The sequence below is a fragment of the Giraffa tippelskirchi genome, chromosome 13 (genome assembly GCF_054371585.1).
Source record: "Giraffa tippelskirchi isolate mGirTip1 chromosome 13, T2T-mGirTip1v1.2.pri, whole genome shotgun sequence".
NCBI lineage: Eukaryota > Metazoa > Chordata > Mammalia > Artiodactyla > Giraffidae > Giraffa > Giraffa tippelskirchi.
In genome coordinates, this window is record NC_137287.1 from 115,384,540 (window position 1) to 115,406,409 (window position 21,870).

The 21,870-nt window shown below is 44.6% G+C and overlaps 1 protein-coding gene across 1 annotated transcript; it reads right to left on the bottom strand.

Annotated features, from left to right (window-relative positions):
• Window positions 1-423: 423 nt before the first annotated feature.
• On the bottom strand, window positions 424-8,906 carry LOC145530993 (trophoblast Kunitz domain protein 1-like). Its single transcript, XM_081552311.1, has 5 exons — window positions 8,813-8,906; window positions 6,636-6,719; window positions 5,436-5,510; window positions 4,126-4,200; window positions 424-623 (listed from the first exon to the last, which is right to left on the bottom strand). The coding sequence occupies exons 1-5, from the start codon at window positions 8,904-8,906 to the stop codon at window positions 424-426; spliced, it is 528 nt and encodes a 175-aa protein (XP_081408437.1).
• Between the last annotated feature and the right edge of the window lie 12,964 nt (window positions 8,907-21,870).

A 21,870-nucleotide genomic window follows, 5' to 3' on the forward strand; every position in this document is an offset into this window, starting at 1 on the left:
TGCCATCACTGTATCCCCAGATGTGGACGCTCAACATCTTGCCAGAGCCTAGAGTTTCCAAAAAATATGAAACTATAGTCCTCATGACCCAAATAGCCAACAAGAAGGAAGTGAGTTTTCCATGCCAAGGCTGGGCGCTCAGGAACACTGCAGACCTGCTCTGGAGGGTGGTCAATTCAGTACTCCTATCTAAGAAGCAGGAGCATGTGATTAGGCTCAGATCCTCATAAAAGGCATGTCGTTTTGACCTTCTGCCAAGCTGACCCCTGGAGAACTTGCTCAGTGTGCGGTTTCACAGGACACTGCCGCCTCTCCTGGGAAGCATTAAGGAGGAAGACACTGTGCAGGTGTGACTGGCGAGCGGTGCCCTGAGCTCCACCTTGTTCCGCAGCCCTTCCCCTCCCCCTGTGCCCAGCCCCTGTCTTACCACAGGGACACTGTCACTGGATTGCAGGTCACTATGCAGTCCCAAAAGTCCTGGAAGTTGTTCTTGTTCCCTTCGCAGCCGCCATATACAAATGGCTCGCAGGACCCGGTCTCGGCATTGTAGAAGTACCTGGTCATCTCGTCCTTGCAGGGACCCTCTAATTCAGGCTCCAGGCAGAATTCAGGTATAGAGGCTGCTGGGAAAAGAGGGGCAATGGCTCAGTTATGAGGACGGTCATCACAGCTCATACAAGGACAACAGAGAGAACCGCCAGTTTCTTTGCGCTAGAGAATGCTAGGGTTGTGGAGGATGGTCAGATTGAAAAGGCCATTTGAAAACCTTCTTTCTGGGACAGAATTAGGAATGCTGCTAGGGGTGACATGACATATTAATCATGTACACTTCTATATCTCCTCATGAAGTATTTTAACAAAAATTGGTATAATGCCTCTGCTTAGCCTCACGAACTTCTAAGGGACTTCCCTGGTGGACCACTGGTTAAAAATCCGCCTTCCAATGCGGGAGTCTGGGGTTCAGTTGCTTTGTAAGAAAACTAAAGTCCCACATCCTGAGGGACATCTAAGTCAGCAGGCCACAGCTACTGAGCCTGTGCCCTGCAACCAACACCAAAAGCACCAAATAAATGCTCAAAGAAAGAAATACACAACTCTATAGCAATGAAAAGAATTCACAGGTGAAAATCATTCCCTATGTGTCAATAACTACTGGGTTGGGTACCTGGGTTTTATAATACTGTTCTGTGCACCTTTGTATATGGTAAAAATGTTCCACTGTGAATAAAAAATGTGAAGGAATCATGGTATAATGGAAAAGGGCATGAAGAAAACATACCAGTGTGTTTACTTCTGATCCATCAGAAGGACTGAATAAATTGAATGTTGAATTATCAATATGTTGATACTGTGATTATAAGTAGAAATATATGTGTATTTTTTTTTTCAGATCCTTTTTCTGACACTCAGTTCCTAAACATCTTGGTATTTCTAATGTGATGAGAACACTAAAAGTGTCTTCTGGTATGTGAAGTCAGTGATTTTGGAAAGACCCTCGTAAAACAGAGTGGGCTCTTATTGCACAGGAAAGGACTGTCTACAGGGTGGTAGGCACTTTCATTCCCACCGTCCACCGTGGTGTTCTATTCACCATCCCTTTGCCTTCCCTCAACCTCAGGGAGGATAATGGAGCTGTCTGTTGAACAGTCTCCCATGGCTAATGATTTAATGCATCATGACTAGGTAATTAAGCCTCCATAGAAACTTCAACAGAGCAAGACTTTCATGTTATTAGAGAGACCTGGGATCCATCCAGGGAACGACAAGGATCACACTCCATTTGGACCCCTGCAGCAGCCTGCTCACTGGGCACTGGGCCTCTGTCTCTGCTCTTTGCCCCCTAGAGGACACTCTGTGCACTGCAGCCTCAGAGATCCTGTTACTATTGAGCCCTATCCCATTGCTCCCAAGACCACCTCCTCAGTGACTCCCATTTTCTCTGAGAATCAAACTCTGATTCTTATGAAGGCCCACAAGGCTCCTCATTACATGCCACCATGATATCTCTTCCTCATCCCCTTCCACTCCCCTTGCCTCCACCCACTCAGCTCCAGCCAGCCTGGCCCCAGCTGCTGCTCAAACAGACCAGGCATGTTACTTCTGCAGCCTCTGCTCAATGCCTCCTTATCACAGAAGGTTTCTCTGAAACTGTGGAGAAAAAGTACAGCATCCTTTTGATGTACCACTCTCTACCTTCTAAAAACTTATAACCTACCATAGGGTTTGTCTCCCTACTACAAGGCAAGCTATATTGCCATATTTTTTCACAGCTGTTTCTCCACCCCAGGAACAATGCGCTGTAGTGATATAATAACTCCCATTGTCATTCTCTCCACAAGTGCACGATCATCAAATAGAATGGATATAATTGATTTCCTTTTATTAAAAAATCACCTTGATGATGGGGCACATCTACATAATGGTTAATCTCCCTCTAACATTCAGTCTCCTGACAGGATAGTAAAATAGTCTGTATGGGTTATCATTAACCTCAAAACATCTCTTAAAGCAAATATTTATGGATTTTTATGGAGGTTTTCAATTGATAGCCATAATAACTGAGTTAGTGGCCATTACTGATTGATCCCAATCCCAGAGTCTTCCCTCCTTCCCAGAGGGCTGGCAAGAAAGTGGTGAAATTTCCAACCTCCAATTGGGTGTTTGAGTTTTTTGGAGGACCAGCCCAGACCTGAAGATTTCCTAGGTTGCTTTCTCTGAGTGGTCTCGTGACTTAACAAAGAAAGGAATTTCCAAGAGTTTCAGGAGGCCTGGGCAATGAACCAGGACAAGGATCAAATAATGATCAAATATATGAGTAATAAAATAACAGTCAAAAGAGGACAAGTGAAAGGACCTGGAGACTTTGCTCATACTGTCTTAGCCTGAATCCCATGAGACAGGGACCGTTTGTTGTGTTCCTGCAGTTACTCTGCTCAGTGCTCCTATGTCTTTCTGTTTAGTTTAATAATAGAGGAATAATCATTACTTGACATATTAATATTTTTTCTTGACAAAAGGAGAACAAGGATCATGTTCTTCATATAAACACACTGGTGGAAAATGGACAAAATTGGTCATGAAATGTGAATAGATTATCTATATTCATGACTGCTAATCTGTTAAAGAATGCTTATATATCTTCCCTTAGTCAGTTGAGGAAATTACAGATGACTTGCCCCAGAACACAGAGCATAGGGGTAGTAGAGTCAGGACAAGATACTATCACATGATAACCCATCTGATACAATACCTGATTCTACCAGGAATTCTAAAACTACCCTTTACCTGTAAGAGTTTCTAGATGCAGCATCCTACTTTCATTACTTCCCTGTCTGAAAACCTCACCTGAGCTCCCAAATCACAGCAGAGAGTGAGTTTGGGTTTCCCTTGACACCAAATATGTGGTGTCTCTACCAACATCAACCAATTCCTCAAACCACTCACTGGGCATCTGCCAGTCACTTAACATCAGATATGAAATCCATGCAGTTAGTACAGTTACCATCCATGGAGGGATCACAACTGTCCTTACTTTACTATCAACCACGTGGTCCAAAGCTACTTATGCTTGTGACCAAATGGCTAAAATTTGGAAGTTCCATGACCAGATCTCCATGTTCAATAACTCAATGGAACTGACGACCAGACTAAGGAAAACCCTTACTGACTGTGCTCAGATTAATAGACGTGAAAATTCACAAAGAGTGAAATGGAGGAGGTGTGCAGGACGGAGGGGTCTGTAGGTTGGCAGAGCCTCCATGCCCGAGTGAGCACAGCACTCTCACGTCATGTATTTCTTTTCACCACCCAAAACTCTCTGAATCCCAATATTTATGCAGGTTTGAGGTTTCAAAGTGAAGAAGAACTAAAGAGCCTCTTGATGAAAGTGAAAGAGGAGAGTGAAAAAGTCAGCTCTGGTAGATGGAGATGCACAGGGAGGCCTGGCGTGCTGCAGTCCATGGGGTCGCAAAGAGTCAGACTCGACTTAGCGACTGAACTGAACTCACTGAACTGAGGTTTCAAGAAACAGGCTTATTGATTGAATCACTGGCCATTGGTGATTGATCTCAATCTCAGTGACCTTCCCTCTCCCCAGAGGTGCAGAAAATACAAAACCTTTCTTACCATGTTTGAGTATTTGTGGCGGGAACTCCTCTACTGTATGGTTCTCGAGCTGCGTTCCGGAAATCATCACCTGACCTACGAGAGAGAGTAAATTGCAAGAGTCTCAGGAGGCCTGGTCCGTGAAACAGGGAAAGGCTCAACTATGGACAAGAAAATGACAGTCAAAAATGACAAGGGAAGGAGCCTGGAGACTTCAGTGATATTGTCTCAGCCTTAGTCCCACAGCCTCCCACACAGGGGCTGTGTTTCTTACTTTCCCTGTAGTTCCTCTCCAAAGTGGCTCCACATCTTTCAATTAGTTTTCATAATAGAGACATAATCATTATTTGGTAAAGAAATAGTTTTAATTGTCCAAAACCAGTAGGTAGAGAATTTTTTTTCAGATTAACACACCATGGTGGAAAATGGAAAAATCTGGTTATGAAATGGGAATAAACTGTGTATATTCATGACTCATCATCAGTTCAAAGAACTCATGTAAGAAATTTCCCCTATTCAGATGAGGAAACTACAGATGACTTGCCCCACGACACAAGCGTTTGTGTGGTGGGATCAGGACAAGATACTGTCATATCACAACCCATTTGATACACTATTGATTCTGCTAGGAGCTTGAAAATACAGATAAATGATAAGAGTTTCCGGGTGCGCTGTCCTACTTTCACTACTCACCTCCCCAAGCCCCATGTGAGCCCCCAAATCACAAGGCAGGGTGAGTCTGGGGGTTTTCCTGACTGCAAAGACATGGTTTCTGCACCAGTCCCATCCAATTCCCGATACCCAGTTGGCACCCCACTGTCAACTGACTTCTGATACCGTATCTGTGGACTTAGTGCCAATGCCACAGGTTGAGGTATCAAAAGTCTCCTGACATTGGATGCCAGCCATGTGGTTCAAGTCAGTCATACTTCTGATCAAGTAACTAAAAGTGGGAGTTTCCGTGACCCCACCTCCATACACAATAACTCAATCGAACCGGTGACTGAACTCAGGAAAACCTATACCTACTGTCCTCAGATTAATATACAGGAGAACACTCAGAACAGTGAAATGGAAGAGACATGGAGGGCAAAGAAAGAGTGGAGGTGTGGGGAGTGTTCATGCCCTAGAGGGCACAGCACCCTCACATCACCGCCACTGGTTCCCAACCATGAGCTCTCTGAATGCACAATTTATGGAGTTTCATTTTTATTTTTTAAATTTTTATTGAGGTTTCCATCAACAGGGATATTGATTGAATCATTGGGCAGCGATGACTGATCTCAACCTCAGCGCCTTCCCTTCTCCCTACAGGTGAAAAAGGTTCAAACCTTTAATTCCATTACTGATTTGTTCAGACAATCCTTTTATTATACCAGATCCCAGTCCATGAATAATCTTGGTACCTAGGAAAGACAAAAGTTCCAAAATTTTTAGGAGTCTTGGACCATGAACCAGGACAAGGATCAAATATGGATAATGAAATGATAGTGAAACATGGATGAGGGAAATGGTCTGGACACTCTGTTCATTTTCCCAGGTCATTCTGATTAATTTTTATAAGAGAGCAATAGTCATTATTTGACACATAAATATTCTTTCTGCCCCCAAGCAATTAGGTAGAGAAATTATTTCAAATGAACATATCCACAGGAAAATCACCAAGATTTGCCGTGAATGTGAATAAACTCTTTATATTTATGACCAGTAATATGTTCAAAGAACCCAGGTAGCAGGCATCTGCTGTTCAGATGAGGAAACTGTACATGACTTGCCCCAGGACACACAGCATGTGGGTGGCAGGGTCAGACAAGATATGGTCAGGTCACAACCCATTTGATATACTATCTTATCCTGCCAGGAACTCTGAAAATCTCGATAACTGCTGAGAATTTCTGGGTTCATTGTCCCACTTTCATTACTCCCCTGTCCCCAGACCTAACCTGAGCTCCCAAAGCACAGGGAGAATGAGTGTGGGTTTCCCTGACATCAAATACATGGTGTCTCCAACATCCAATTTCCCAAACACCCACTGGGTGTCCGCAAGTCAATTTTATTCCAATACAAAATCCGAGGAGTTAGTACAGCTTCTGCATGTTGAGGGCTCAAAACTGTCCTCAATTCGGATGACAGTGAAGTGGTTGTGATTTGACAAAGCAGCTAAAGCTTGGAAGAACCATTACCCCACTCCATGTTCAATAACTCAATAAACCTGATGATCAATTTCAGGAAGACCACTCACTTAGGGACCTCACGTTATTATTAAGGATAAATCTAGGCACAGGAAAAATGAGTGAGACATGCAGGGCAAAGTGGAAGTGGATTTGTGAGGAGCCTCCATGTCCTAGAGAACACAGGACCCTCACCTCACTGTCGTGTGTTACCACCCCCAAAAGCTCCCTGAATGCCCTTATATATGGATTTTCATTGAGGTTTCACTAAACAGGCATATTGGTTGAATCACTGGCCAGTGGTGATTGTTCTCAATCCCAGTGCCCTCCCCTCTCCCCAGAGGTGGAAAAACTTCAAACCTTTAACCACACCGTCGATGACACTTGTAATCAAATCTATTATTGAACGCTTCTCAGGTCCCCTTCTATGGCTTGTCTCCAGACCTATGAAAGACAGTAGATTCCAGGAGTTTCAGGAGGCCTGGCCCAGGCACCAGGATTAGGAACAAATATGCATAATAAAGCAATAGTCAACAGTGGACAAGGAAGGGGACAAGTATGGATAATAAAATAATAGTCAAAGAGGACAAAGGAAAGGGCCTGGAAACGTTCCTAATGTCGTGTCAGCCTTGGTCCCAGGAGCAAACCACACTGAGCTCTGTGTGTTTCTTGTTTCCTCTGCAGCGGATCGGCTGTTCCTCCCAGGTTTTTCTGGTTATATTCATAAAGAGGAAGAATCGTCTTTTAACACCTAAACATTCTTTCTCGCCCAAAGCAAGTAGGTAGAGAAATCGTTTGCAGATTAACACATCTTGGTGGAAAATGCACAAAATTCACTATGAAATGTGATTCAACTCTTTATATTCATTGCTGGTTTCTGCTCAAAAACCCATGTAACATATATCCCCCTGTTCCAATGAGAAAATTGCAGATGACTTGCCCTAGGACATGTAAGTATCTGGGTCAGGACAAGACAGTGCCACATTACAACCCATTTGATACACTACTTGATTCTGCCAGGAACTCTGAAAGTACAGATAACTGAGAACAGTTTCTGGGTGCAAGGTACTACTTTCATGAATCCCCCCTTTTGGAGCATCACCTAGCCTCCAAACCGCAGGGGAGAGTGAGTCTTGGTTTTACTCTGACAACAAATATGTGGTCCTTTAAGAGCAACCGAGTCCCCAAACTCCCACTGGGTGTCTAGCAAGTCAATTTACTTCTGATTTGAAATCTGTGGAGTTAGTGCAGATTCTGCAGGTTGAGGACTCAAGACTGTCCTCAATTCAGCTGCCAGTCATGAGGTCCCGAGTCACTCATGCTTGTGGTCAAATGACGAAAATTGGGATGTCCATGACCCACCTTCAAAATCAACAGCTCAATAGAATTGGTGGCTGAACTTAGGAAAAACACTTGCTTACACTTCCCAGTTAACTATACAAAATGCAACTCAAGGCAGTAAAATGGAAGAGATGAGTATGCAAAGAGGGAGGGAGGTGTGCCCAGCCTCTGTGCCCTAGTGAGCACGGCACCCTCACATCAGCTTCCTGTATTCACCAATGCACAAGCTCTCTGAGCCCAGTGTTTATGTATTACTTCCTGGGGTTCACTAAACAGGCATATTGGTTGGATCATCAGCCACTGGGGATTGATCTCATTCTCAGGTCCCTCCCTTCTCCACAGAGGTGTTGGAATGAGACACGGTGAAAACTGGAACCATGAAATGGATGTTTGAAGTTTCTTGGAGACCAGCCCCATCCTGAAGGAACCTTGAGTCTCCTCTTGTGACTCATCTTAAAACCTACAAAGTCGGTAAATTCCAAGTTTTAGGAGGCTTGGGCTATTAACCAAAACAAGGATCAAATATGCAGCTTTTTATTACTACACAACAGCAAGGTACAGGGACAAGGCAGGGATCAGGAATAGAGTCTCAGAAATGGGCCCTGATCTAGTAGAGTAGGTGGGATATATATATATATATATATATATATATATATATATATATATATATACATATATATATCTTACCCAATATAGATAGATATATCACAATATAAATATATATATTTAATATAAAATTCTAATACATATCCTCATGAGCATTGTGATGTCAGTGGAGTTAAAAGTTTCCACTTAAGACTTCCATGGTGGTCCAGTAGATAAGAATCCACATACTAATGTGGGGAACATGGGTTCTATCCCTGGCTGGGAGGATTCCGCATGACTTGGGGCAACTAAGCAGGTGATCTGCAACTACTGAGCTCAAATGCCTAGAGTCCCTGCTCTTCAATAAGAGAAGCCACCCCAACGAGAAGCCCACACACCACAACCAGAGAGCAGCCCTGGTAACTAGAGAATATCCTCCCATAGTCAGGAAGACCAATGCTGCCAAACCGAACAAAGAGACATCCTGCCCAACGTGACAGGAGAAATCCAGAGAAGACTGGTAGCAGTGTGGTCACAACTGGCCCCCAGCCCTTCAATGGACTTCCATCATTTTCCTCCAGTCTGTACAGGAGAGGTGAGTCTGGACCTACCTTGGTCCTGGGCATGGTGGTCATACACCGGGGTGCTGTCCACCAGGATAACCAGGAGGAAGAGAAGGGCTGCAGAGAGGCAGAGCCGGCTCATCTTGGTGGTGGCCTTGCAGAAGGGCTCCTGAGCATGCTGGGGACGGACAGACTGAGCTTTTAATATCCTGGCTGAGGGGTGGGATCAGAGGATGAGGAAGGGAGTGAGGCAGGGGAGGAGATGGATCAGTCCTGTTTATTGCGAAATCTCCCTCCTAACCATGGCTTCTGTCTGCAGGGGCCACGTCTGAAAACTAGTCTGAGAACAGCAGTTATCAGGCTTGATTATGCCTGGGGGTCTAATGTAAGCACAGACTGTGATCAGACAGATGGAGTTTGTCCAATATGGACTTTCAGAGAGCGTCTGAGCACCTAGAGCAGTGCGTGGCACATGATGGATGGTCAGTGAGGGGATGAGAGCAGGTCAAAGGACATATAGGTGAGTAGTAGTGTGTTAGCCCAGGTCCTCCTTTTCAGCCTTGTGCTACTTTCATCACATCTGGGCCTCAATGCCCTGACCCCCCTCACCTACCTCAGATCTCAGGGGTGACACAGGACACCTTCCTGGAACCATTGCCACAGCTTCTCCACTGGATGGACACTTGCTATTTTTCAGGCATTGGTCCAGGTAGGAACTTAGCTGGAGAAGGTTAGGCTGTTCTGGAGTATAACCCTCTTTATGAATTAAAAAATGAGTAAGGGGAGGGGGCCAAAGGGAAGCAGGGAACTGAATACGTCTCCACCGCATGACCACTTGCTGTCCCTCACCTGCTGTTGCAAACAGAAGTGCTGCCTGCCTGAGTGGACTTCAGGGAACCTTGGAAGACTGCCTATAGCCACCTTCTTCCTCCTGCTCTCCCTCATTGGTGATGGGGCCATAGAACCTCAGATTGGGTACCAGCTCTGTGTATTCCTAACTTTGTGCCTGAGGATTTAAATCTCCCAGAACCTCATGTGTTCAGGTGTCATATGAGATCCGTGCTTCCCACATTATGTGGCTGCCCTGGTGGCAATGCAGGCACCTGGCATGTATTCCTTCTCTGGAGAAGTCAAAGTCTTTGTAGTAGTAATAATAACAGGAATGAGTAATTACATCAGGGAAAACTTAAATTCCTCATTGTGGCAGGCATTATCCTAAGCACCTAACACATAAAACTAATCAAATCCTCAAAAATCTTTAAAAAAGGGAAGAATCTGTTGATATTTCCTCATGTGACTGAGGAGGTACCTGAGATAACAGGAAATATAGTAATTTGCTTAGGCCATAGCTTGTAGAGAGGGGATTGGGGCCCAGGGATCTGACCTCAGAGTCTGTGCACATGCGCTCTGCTGCACTGTGAGCTGGAAACCACAGTGCACATGTCAGGGGAGACACACCCACAGTCCCTTCGCTCGTCCTGTGTGTTTACTTGCAGTTAAACCCACGTAGCACACTTGAGAAGGGCAGGAGCTCTTAATACCGAGTTACCCCAGGAGAGAAGGGCATCAGCAGCCAATTACACACAAACAGCCACTGTGAGGGGAGGGTCTGCTCTCTCTGAGATATTTCACATAAATTATTTCATTTAACCTCAGATGAATCCAGCAACATCTGGATCCTTATCCCATTGTATCAAGGAGAAAGCCAAGGCTCAGAGAGGTGAAGCCACTTGCTCAGGACACATAACCTGCAGATGGTACAAGTGATTAATAGAATTCAGTCCAGGGAATCCACTGGCTCTTCCCCACTTTCTGCCTCAATCTGTCTACCTGAGACCAGGGAGCAGCAGAGACTCCCTCTAAGAGCACAAACTCCTCTTATCTCCCCCCTCCTCTCTCATCTGTCTGTCTTTCTCAACCAGTGTCCTCCTGTCCTGTCCTCACTTTGGCCCAGGTTAGAGCAACACCCCCCCCCAGTCCCCTGGAACAGATGCTTCCTGATGGGCTGATCCTCTCTCCACATCCCCCCTACCTGTGTCTTGTATAACTGAGATCTCTGATTAGGAAGCTTCCCCATTCCTGGGGGCATCTTCAGAGAAATCACAAGACAGGATAATTACAGGCTTTATATCTGGATAAACCAGAGAACCTAAAACTCTGATATCAAGTCATATCTCTTCTCCTCATAATCGGTTTTTCCCTCTAAAAAATGAGAAATTTGAATTCCATGCTATCTAATGCCACATCCTGAAAGGATGGAATGTATCCGGGGCATGCAGAAGATGTTTAGATTTTTCTGAGGCTTTGTCTATTGAGCATCATTCATATTCAAACCATGAGGGGTCAATTTCAGGCTAATGGATAAACAGCACCTGGCTTTTTGGAAATAAATAGTTTACTTTCTTAAAATGGTGTTGTGAATACTATTTTTGTTAGAATTATTTTCAGGCTTAAAAGGGAAAAAACACAAACCAGAGATTGGAAATCTGGCTAGCATCCAAGTATTATTAACCCACACAGTACCATTTACAATTTCAAATTATTTCTGGAATTTAGCAGTGGGAGATTTTGTAAAAAATGAACTTCTCACATTGTTGGAAAAAGTAAGTGATCTGACAACACAGTCCTGCTGTTTAACAAGAACCCTCTTCTGTCCATGGGATTCTCTGGCAAGAATACTGGAGTGGACACACATTCCCTTCTCCAGGTGATCTTCCCAATGCTGGGATCAAACTTGGGTCGTCTGCATTGCAGGCAGATTCTCTACTGTCTGAGCCAGCAGGGAGCAGTGGGTCTCAACTCTGAGTCAGCTTCAGAATCGATTAGACATTTGTTGAAACACAGATCTGAGACCTCCAGTTTCTGAAGTTTGATTTGCTAAGACATGGTTGGGACCTGAGTCTGCATCTACCAAGTTTCCAAGACTGAGGGTGCTGCTCAAGGGACCACGTTCTGATAGCCATGAACTTAGCTAAGGACGGCTGCTCTTTTCTCAGGAAGGGAGCGTTCTCTCCAGATTCCATAATCCCCGCTGTTCCTTGTTGTCCCTCCACCTCCAACCCCCACTCCAAATATGTCCAGCCATATTATTCACCTTCTCCAGAGGCATTTAACATTGCGACCTATGAGATGGGCTCGGAGTAAGTGTTCAGGAAAAGGTGTTAGTTTATTTTTAGCCACAAGTCATGTTCAGAATCACCGAAGGTCTGGGACAGTCCTCCCTGATCTTGACATTGCTATTCTTTGCTTTGCAGCTGCCAAATACAAATGTCTCCAAGGACCCAGACCTGGCCTTGTATAAGTATCTGATTATTTTGGCCTTGCAGGGACCCATGTATGGAGATAGCAGGCAGAAGTCAGGTCACAGGGCTGCAGAGATGGGAGGATCTTGGTCAAATAGGAAGGTGATCATCACTGTTTGGTCTACCAGGTGAACAACTGAAACCACCAGTTGGTTTGCAATAGAGATGGTAGGGGTGCAGGGGGGTGAATGTGAAAAGGCCCTTTGATATCCTGCTGTCCAGGGCAGTATTACCAATGTCATTAGGTGTCGCAGTGACAGGATAATACTGGAAATAATTACATGTTGTTACTGAAGCTTACTCCTTGGAAGGAAAGTTATGACCAACCTAGACAGCATATTAAAAAGCAGAGACATTACTTTGCCAACAAAGGTCCGTCTAGTCAAGGCTATGGTTTTTCCAGTGGTCATGTATGGATGTGAGAGTTGGACGGTGAAGAAAGCTGAGTGCCGAAGAACTGATGCTTTTGAGCTGTGGTGTTGGAGAAGACTCTTGAGAGTCCCTTGGACTGCAAGGAGATCCATCCAGTCCATCCTAAAGGAGATCAGTCCTGGGTGTTCATGGAAGGACTGATGTTGAAGCTGAAACTCCAATACTTTGGCCACTTCATGCGATGAGTTGACTCATGGGAAAAGACCCTGATGTTAGGAAGGATAGGGGGCAGGAGGAGAAGGTGACGACAGAGGATGAGATGGCTGGATGGCATCACCGACTCGATGGACATGAGTTCGGGTAAACTCTGGGAGTTGGTGATGGACAGGGAGGCCTGGCGTGCTGCGATTCATGGGGTTGCAAAGAGTCAGAAACTACTGAGCAACTGAACTGAACTGAACTGAATATCTATAGATTTATTGACATTATGCCACTGATTAACTCCAAAAGAAAAAAAATGGAGGATACTTATTATGAATTTCTCCATATGTTGAGAATGATCAGAGGTGGACAATGGCCTGTGAGTTTATAATACGATTTTCTGGACATATGTGTGGTGGAAACATTTCACCATTGGAAAAGAAAGTGTGATATTGGATAACCAACAGTAGAGCACATGGAATGCTGCTCAGAGCTGTTTGGCAGCCTGGATGGGAGGAGAGTTTGGGGGAGAATGAATACATTTATATATGTGGCTGAGTTGCTTTGCTGACCACCCAAAACTATCACAATATTGTTAATCACTACGTTGTTAGTCACTCAAGTGTGTCCGACTCCTTGCGACCCAATGGACTGCAGCCTACAAGGCTCCTCTGTTCATGGAATTCTCCAGGCAAGAATACTGGAGTGAGTTGCCATTTCCTTCTCAAGTCATGACTGCTAATCCTTTCAAAAAACTCATGTAACCTGGCCAATCATTCATGTGAGGACACTGCAAATGACTTGCCTCAGGACACAAAATATTTGAATGTTAGGATCAGGACAAGTCACAATTCATTTAATCAAGTAACTTTTTCTCCAGGAATTCTGAAACTGCAGAGAACTGGGAAGTGGTTCTCAGTGCTCTGTTCAACATAATATCTTCCCCTGTCCCTGAGCCTCACCTCAGACACAAATGGTAGAAAAGAGTGAGTCTGGGTTTTGTCCCTGACACCAAACATGTGGAATCTCTGCCAGTAGCAACCAGTTCCCCACACCCACTGGGCATTCAAGACTCAATTTACTTCTGACACTAAATCCACAGAGGTGACCCAGACATCACAAGATGAGGGCTCCATCCCTGAGGATGGCCCACATTTTCAAGTGTTGATCACAATTTCTACTGTCACTTACATGGGTGACCAACTGGCTATAAATTCCAGGTTCCATGATCCACCAGTTCCATGATCCACCTCCCATGTTCAATAACTTATTAGAAATTTCAGAGAACTCAGAAAAGCCATTTTCTTTCTGTCCCCAGGTATTATAAAACATTAAAACTCAGGAACAGCCTAATGGAGGAGAAGCATCGGGTAAATGGGAAGTTGGGGTTGCCAAGCCTCCAAGCCCTCTCAGGACTCTCCCCCTCTCAATCCCTTGATGTTATCACCTTCCCTGAGGCTCTCTGAACACAGCATTCACGGGTTTTAATTGAGGGTGGAGGCAGGCAAGTTGATAGAATCATTGGCCATTTGTGATTAAACTCAGTATCAGAACTCTCTCCTGTCCTAGAGGGACTGAGGGATGATAGTTCTAACCCTATAATCAGCTGATGGAAAATTCTGGAGTCCAGTCCCATCCAGACTCTGTCTCAGGTCCCATCCTTTACTCACCTCATGATTTATAAAAATACATAAAGTTCCAAGACTTTCAGGTTGCCTGGACCATTAACAGAGACAAGGATCAAATATGGATCTTCTTATGACACTACAGTCGGATCAGGGGCAAGGCAGTGACCAGGAATAGTGTAGCAGTTAAGAGGTCCCTGATGTGGTAGAGTCAGATCAGGCACTGATTTTTCATAACTGAACACATAATGTGACCTTCTGAGAGTTAAGAAATGTCCCTGGAGTGAAAACTGCCCAATTTGCCAGAAGAAATCCAGAGAGGGTTTGCTGCAGCCCCTTGCAACCCCCTACTCTCTCCCTCCACCTCTGGTCTCGCCACCTGTGGTTCTGAGATCAGAGGACCTCAGTTTGTGTCCCAGTTCTGCCTTTTCCTAACTGTGTCATCTGTGGCCTGAAATTTCCCTCATCTTCATTTGTTATGTGAGGTCATGCTGCTGACATCCTGGGGCTGTTTTGAAAGCACTGTCTATGGCCTCCATAAACGTATATTCTTTTCCCAGCAGAGACAAAGTCCTTTGAAATAATAATAAAAATGGGTAATGATGATAGTTAACGCTTAACTCTTTTGACCAGAGAGTCAAATAATGGCAAGGTGGGGTGGAGAAAGGCCTGGACCTGGGTGAGGTCACTCACTGAAGCAAGAGGGCTTTTGCTTACCTCTGAGGAAGAAGAAGACATATTTGGAAGAGAGAGGGTGACTTCACCCTGGCACTCGAGGAACTTCCTGATGCTGAACTTCTTTTACAGAAGGTGAAACTACAGCATCCAGTCCTATTTGGTCCTTGTGTTTACTACCATTGACAGCACATTTAAAGAGCATTCAGGAGCCGGGAAACCTAAAACTCTATGCGCTCCTCGAGAATTCGCCTTGTTCTGTGGTGTTCAAAGCATGTTAGGTTTCTCAAAAGGAACCAAAGCTGGGGATTTCTTAGTGCAGACATCGTCATCCTCTTTTATAAAGAAAGAATCTGTGTTTCTGAGAGTTGAAATGTCTTGCCCAAGTCTACACAGCAGCATCGTGAGTTACTAAAGACAATCTCTTTTCATTAACACCAAGTCATTATCCCATTGCTGTTGCTCAGTCCCTAAGTCCTGTCTGACTCTTTTGTGACCCATGGACTGTAGCCCTCCAGGCTCCACTGCCCATGGGATTTCCCAGGCAAGAATACTGGCGTGGATAAGGATTTCCTTCTCCAGCGGATCTTCCCAAACTAAGTATCTACCCTGTTCTTCTACAGTGGCAGGAGAACTTTTACCACTGAGCCAGGAGGGATGCCCTCAGGAAGAGTTTGTTGTTGTTTTTCAGTCACTAAGTCGTGTCCCACTCTTTGGGACCCCACGGAGTGCAGACGCCAGTCTTCCTTGTCCTTCATTCTCTCTCAGAATTTGCTCAAACTCATGTTCATTGAGTCAATGATGCCATCAAACCATCTCATCCTCTGTCATCCCCATCTCCTCCTGCTCTCAATCTTTCCCACCATTGAGGTCTTTTCCAATGAGTCAGCTCTTCGCATCAGGTGACCAAAGTATTAAAGCTTCCAATTCAGCCTCAGTCTTTCCAATGAATATTCACTGTTGATTTTCTCTGGAATGACTGATCTGATGTCCTTGTCAACCACAGGACTCTCACATGTCTTCTCCAGCAACACAATTTGAAAACATCAATTTTGGGGGGCTCAGCCTCCTTTATGGTCCAACTCTCACACGCCTACATGATTATTGCTTAAAACCATATCGCTGAATATATGGACCTTATTTGTTTTATGATAGTTTCTTTACAGGTGTTTCCTTACACCAAGAAAGATGCCTTCTGGGATAAAAAGCTTAAGTATTTGTTAAATTTTTTTAGTAAATCAATCTCCCATTTCATTCTCACACCAAGTGCACAGTTACTGAAGAGACTGGATATAATAAAATCCCTGTTAATCTATTTGATAATGAGGCCTGTCTATATAATTTTGAGTCTCCTCTAACATCCTGTATCCTGATAGGATAATGAAATTATACTCAAACAGGACAGCAAAGTGAATCACCTTCACTTGACTAATATTGCACCATCTGGATTGAAGCCTGCTGTCTCGAACAAACTCCCGGAAGCACTGCATTTCCTGATCTTCAGACAGTTGCCTCTGGAGGGAAGAAGATCAGCTGTCCCTCAACATTCTGATTAGTTTCATAACAGAGAAATGATCATATTTGACAGATAAATTTTTAGAGGGGTGGTGAGGAAATGTAGGTAGTGGAGTCTTTTGGACTAAACAATTTGGTACAAAATGGACCCCTTTGACAAAAAATGTGCAAAATTTTATAGTAATGACTGGTAATCCTTTCAAAAATCTCATGTAACTTGGCCTCTGTGCTCAGGTAAGGAAAATGCAGATGACTTGGCCCAGGACACATAGCATGTTGGAGGTGGGATCAGGACAAGGTGCCATCCTATCACAACCCATTTAATCAAGTACCTGATTCTGCCAGATATTCTGAAAATGCAGAGAACAGGGACGGGGTTCTGAGTGCTTCGTCCCACATAGTATAGTTCCAGGGCCCTGACCCTCACTCCAGAGACAAATGGTAGACAAGAGTGAGTCTGGGTTGTTTTCACTGTTTTGAAATATGTAAGGTCTCTACCAACAGCAACCAGTTCCCCAATATCCACTGAAATCTCAGGAGCCTGTTCACTCTGACTCTAAACCCATAGAGGTGGCCCAGACCACAGACACTGGGGGCTTGGTCCTTAGGTCAGCCCACACATCAAGTGTCCAACACAAGTCCTTCGGTCGCTTACACATGTGATCAGCTGGCTATCAACTCGGAGGTGTCATGACCAAACTCTCGCATTCAGAAACTTATTCGAAGCACTCACAGAACTCAGGAAAGCCATTTCCTTACTATCCCCACTTATGTTAAAACAAAAAACCTAGGGCCAGAAAAACTGAAGGGCAATGGGTAGTTAGGGCCGCTGAGCTTCCAAACTCTCCGAGGACTCTCCTCCCCTCACAATCTCTTCATGTCTCACTTCCCCTGAGGCTCTCTGAACCCAGTATTTATGGGTTTTAATCGAAAATCGGAGGTAGGTAACTTGATAGAGCCATTGCCCAAGGATTCTAAACTGAACTCTGCATCAGTAGCCTCTCCTCTCCCCAGAGGGACTGAGAGCTGATAGTTCTAACCCTCTAAGCACCCGATGGCATGTCTGGAGTCCAGTCCCTTCCAGACGCTATCTAGGTTTCTATCCTAGACTTATCTCATGACTCACAGATAGACAGTAATTTCCAAGAGTCTCAGGAGGCCTGGGCATGAACGAGGACAGAAACCAAATGTGCATCTTGTGATTACAGTACAGTGAGGTGTACACAGAAGGTTGTGTCCAGGAAGGAAGAGTTTCAGTGATGGGGTCCCTCATCTGTTAGAGTTAGTTGGGATACTTTTCTTTAAAAGCTGAACACACAGTAATACCTTTTGAGATTCAAAAATTGTTCATGGAGTTAAACTGCCCACTTCCCAGAAGAAATCCAGAGATGGTGGATCACAATAAACTGTGGAAAATTCTGAAGGAGATGGGAATACCAGACCACCTGACCTGCCTCTTGAGAAACCTGTATGCAGGTTAGGAAGCCACAGAACTGAACATGGAACAACAGACTGGTTCCAAATAGGAAAAAGAGCATGTCAAGGCTGTATATTGTCACCCTGCTTCTTTAACTTATATGCAGAGTACATTATGAGAAATGCTGGGCTGGAGGAAGCACAAGCTGGAATCAAGATTGTGATCCACACAGTCAAAGGCTTTGGCATAGTCAATAAAGCAGAAATAGATATTTTTCTGGAACTCCCTTGCTGTTTTGACAATGCGGCAGATCGTGACAATTTGATCTGTGGTTCCTCTGCCTTTTCTAAAACCATCTTGAATATCTGGAAGTTCACGGTTCGTGTATTATTGAAGCCTGACTTGGAGAATTTTGAGCATTACGTTACTAGCGTGTGAGATGAATGCAACTGTGCGGTAGTTTGAGAATTCTTTGGCACTGCCTTTCTTAGGGACTGGAATGGAAACTGACCTTATCCAGTCCTGTGGCCACTGCTGAGTTTTCACAATTTGCTGGCATATTGAGTGCAGCACTTTCATAGCATCATCGTTTAGGATTTGAAATAGCTCACCTGGAATTCCATCACCTCAACTAGCTTTGTTCATAGTGATGCTTCCTAAGGCCCACTTGACTTCACACTCCAGGATGTCTGGCTCTAGGTGAGTGATCACACCATCGTGATTATCTGGGTCATGAAGATCTTTTTTGTACAGTTCTTCTGTGTATTCTTGCCACCTCTTCTTAATATCTTCTGCTTCTGTTAGATCCCTACCATTTCTGTCCTTTATTGAGCCCATCTTTACATGAATGTTCCCTTGGTATCTCTAATTTTCTTGAGGAGATCTCTAGTCTTTCCCATTCTATTGTTTTCCTCTATTTCTTTGCACTGATGCCTCAGGAAGGCTTTCTTTCTCCTTGCTATTCTTTGAACCTGTGGATTCAGATGGGAATATCTTTCCTTTTCTCCTTTGCTTTTTCCTTCTCTTCTTTTCACAGCTATTTGTAAGGCCTCCTCAGACAGCCATTTTGCTTTTCTGCATTTCTTTTTCTTGAAGATGGTCTTGCTCACTGTCTCCTGTACAATGTCATGAACCTTCGTCCATAGCTCATCAGGCACTCTGTCTATCTGATCTAGTCCCTTAAATCTATTTGTCACTTCCACTGTATAATTGTTAGGGATTTGATTTAAGTCATACCTGAATGGTCTAGTGGTTTTCCCTACTTTCTTCATTTTAAGTCTGATTTTGGCAATCAGGAGATCATGAGCTGAGTGCTCTTAATTGCTCTCCTCAACATAATGCAGCCCCAAGTCCCTGAGGCTCACCCCAGACACAAATGGTAGAAAAGAGAGAATCTGAGTTTGTGCCAGACACCAAACATGTGGGGTCTCTGCCAACAGCAACCAGTTCCCCTACACTCACTGGGCATCCAGGAATCAATTCACATCTGATGCTAAATCCTCAGAAGTGATCCAGATCCCACAGTGTGAGGGCTCCATACCTGAGGCCTGACCACCCTTCAAGAGTTGATCATGAGCCCTGCGGTCACTTACACTTGTAAAAAACTGCCTATAAATTCAGAGATCCTTTGACTCACCTCCCATGGTGAACAAATTATCAGAACCACTCACTGATTTCAAATAAAACCCTTTACATACTGTTCCTTGTCATTATCAATGATAAAACTCAGGGACAGAAACTGGAGGAGAAGATAAGGCAAAGAGGGAGTAGGAAATGCTGAGTCTCCATGCCATCTCTGGACACGCCTCCCTTACAAACCCTTGATGTTATCACCTCCCTTGAAGCTCTGAATCTAGTGTTGATGGGTTTTAATTGAGGGTTGGAAGGAGGCAATTTGATGCAATCTTTGGCCATTGTTAATGGAACTCAGTATCAGTACTCACTCCTCTCCCCAGAGGGACTGGGGACTGATCACTCTAACCCTTTAATCATCTCATGGCATGTTCCAGATCCAGGTGCACATAGACTATCTAAGGCTTCATCCTCCACAGATCTCATTACTTATAGAAAGACAATAAATTCCAAGAGTTTTAGGAGGCCTGGGGCATGAACCAGGGCAAGGATCAAATATGGATCTTTTTACTATTCTAAAGTGAGGTTTAGGGACAGGGTAGAACTAGGAACAGACAATCTCAGAGAGGAAGTTCATGATTCTGTAAAATGAGGTGGGATATTTTTATTAAAAGCAGAACACATAAAGATGCTTTTTGAGAGTCAAGAAATGTCCCTGGAGTTCAACTGCTCACTTTCCAGAAGAAATCCAGAGAGGGCTGGCAGCATCCACCATGTCCCTCTGCCGGCTTCTTCCATGGACTCACCTCCTTTCCATCCGGTCTGTAGAGGAGAGGTGAGCTGGGACATACTCTGGGCCTGGTTGCTTGTTTCACTTCCAGGAATGCTGGCCAGAATGGTGACAAGGAGAATGAGCAGGACTGCAGAGAGGCAGAGTCTGCTCACGTTTGTGTCCTTGCAGAAGGGCGTCTATGGAAAGATGGGTGCTGAGAGTTTGGTTTACATCCCAGAAGATGGGTAAGAACAGATGAGAAGGAGGGGAGTGAGGAAATGGAAGATTTACGGTCAGTCATGTACAATGTGTAATCTCCCCAGCTTCCATTGTCCTGCTTCTTCCTGTGTGTGTGTGTCTGCTCAGTCACTTGGTCTGGTCTGACTCTTTGAGACCCCATGGACTGTAGCCCACCAGGCTCCTCTGTCCTGCTTCTGTCTACTTGGGTGAAATGCCCAGGAACTACAATTCTCAAACTTGACTCTGTCTGTGGTTTCATGAAAACACAGAATATGATTCTGCAGGTGGAATTTTGTCCAATATGGTCACACAAGGAGCATCCCAGCACCTAGAGCAGTGTATGACACGTGATGGTTGGTCAGTGAGTGGATGAGAGCATATCACAGGACTGCTAGGTGATCAGCAGTGTGTTAGTCCAAGTCCTCCTTTATAGCCTCATTCAGGGGTCTTCATATCTATGTCTTGGTGCTTCCCCTCTCACATTAACCCACCTACTCCAGAAGACAGGAATCACACTGGTAACCTTCCTGCAACAGTTGTGGCAGCATCTCTACTGGGACACACAAGCTCTTTACCTGGCAGTGGTCCAATCAGTTGCTGACCCGGGGAACAGCATCTCCATCTGGGGCACAAACACTGAAATACTGGGCAGAAATAAAGTAAAGGGAGTGGGCAGAAGGGAAGCAGAGACACAAACGCGTCTCCAGAGCATGACCACCCACTGCCCCTCTCCTGGTTTCACTAACAGGAGAGCTACCTGCCAGAGTGGCCCTCAGGGGCTGGAGTGGATTTCAGGGATCTTGGAAGATTGCCTACAACCCAAGCTCCACACAACTCTGGACTCTCCACTAGTGTTTTTTTTTGAAAAGAGGACCTCAGTTGGAGTTCCAGTTCTGCCTTTTCCTAACTGTGTGATCTGGGACTAGAAATTACCCACATCTTCATTTGTTACGTGAGATCATTTTGCTCACATCGTGAGGCTGTTCTGGATCATTAGAGGCCATAGACATATATTCTCCCTGCAAAGTCAAAGTCCTTTGAAATAGTAATAATGATGAGCAATTATGATAATTAACACTTAACTCCATTGACTAGAGAGCCAAACAAAGACAAGGTGGGGTGGGAAAAGGGCTGGACCTGGGTGAGATCAATCACTGAAGCAGGAGGCCTTCCGGTTATCTCTGAGGAAGGGAAGGAGACCTAATTGGGACTGAAACTGTGACCCCACACTGGCGCTAGATCAGTTTCCTAAGGTTGAATTTCGAAAGGTGACACTACTACAGTCAATGTTGTTGGTTCCTTTTCTTACTACAGTTGACAGCACATTTAAAGAGCAGTCAGGAGGGGAGGAAACTAAAACTCTCTGTGCTTCTAGACACTTAGCCTTGGTCCATGGTGTTCAAAGCATATTAGTA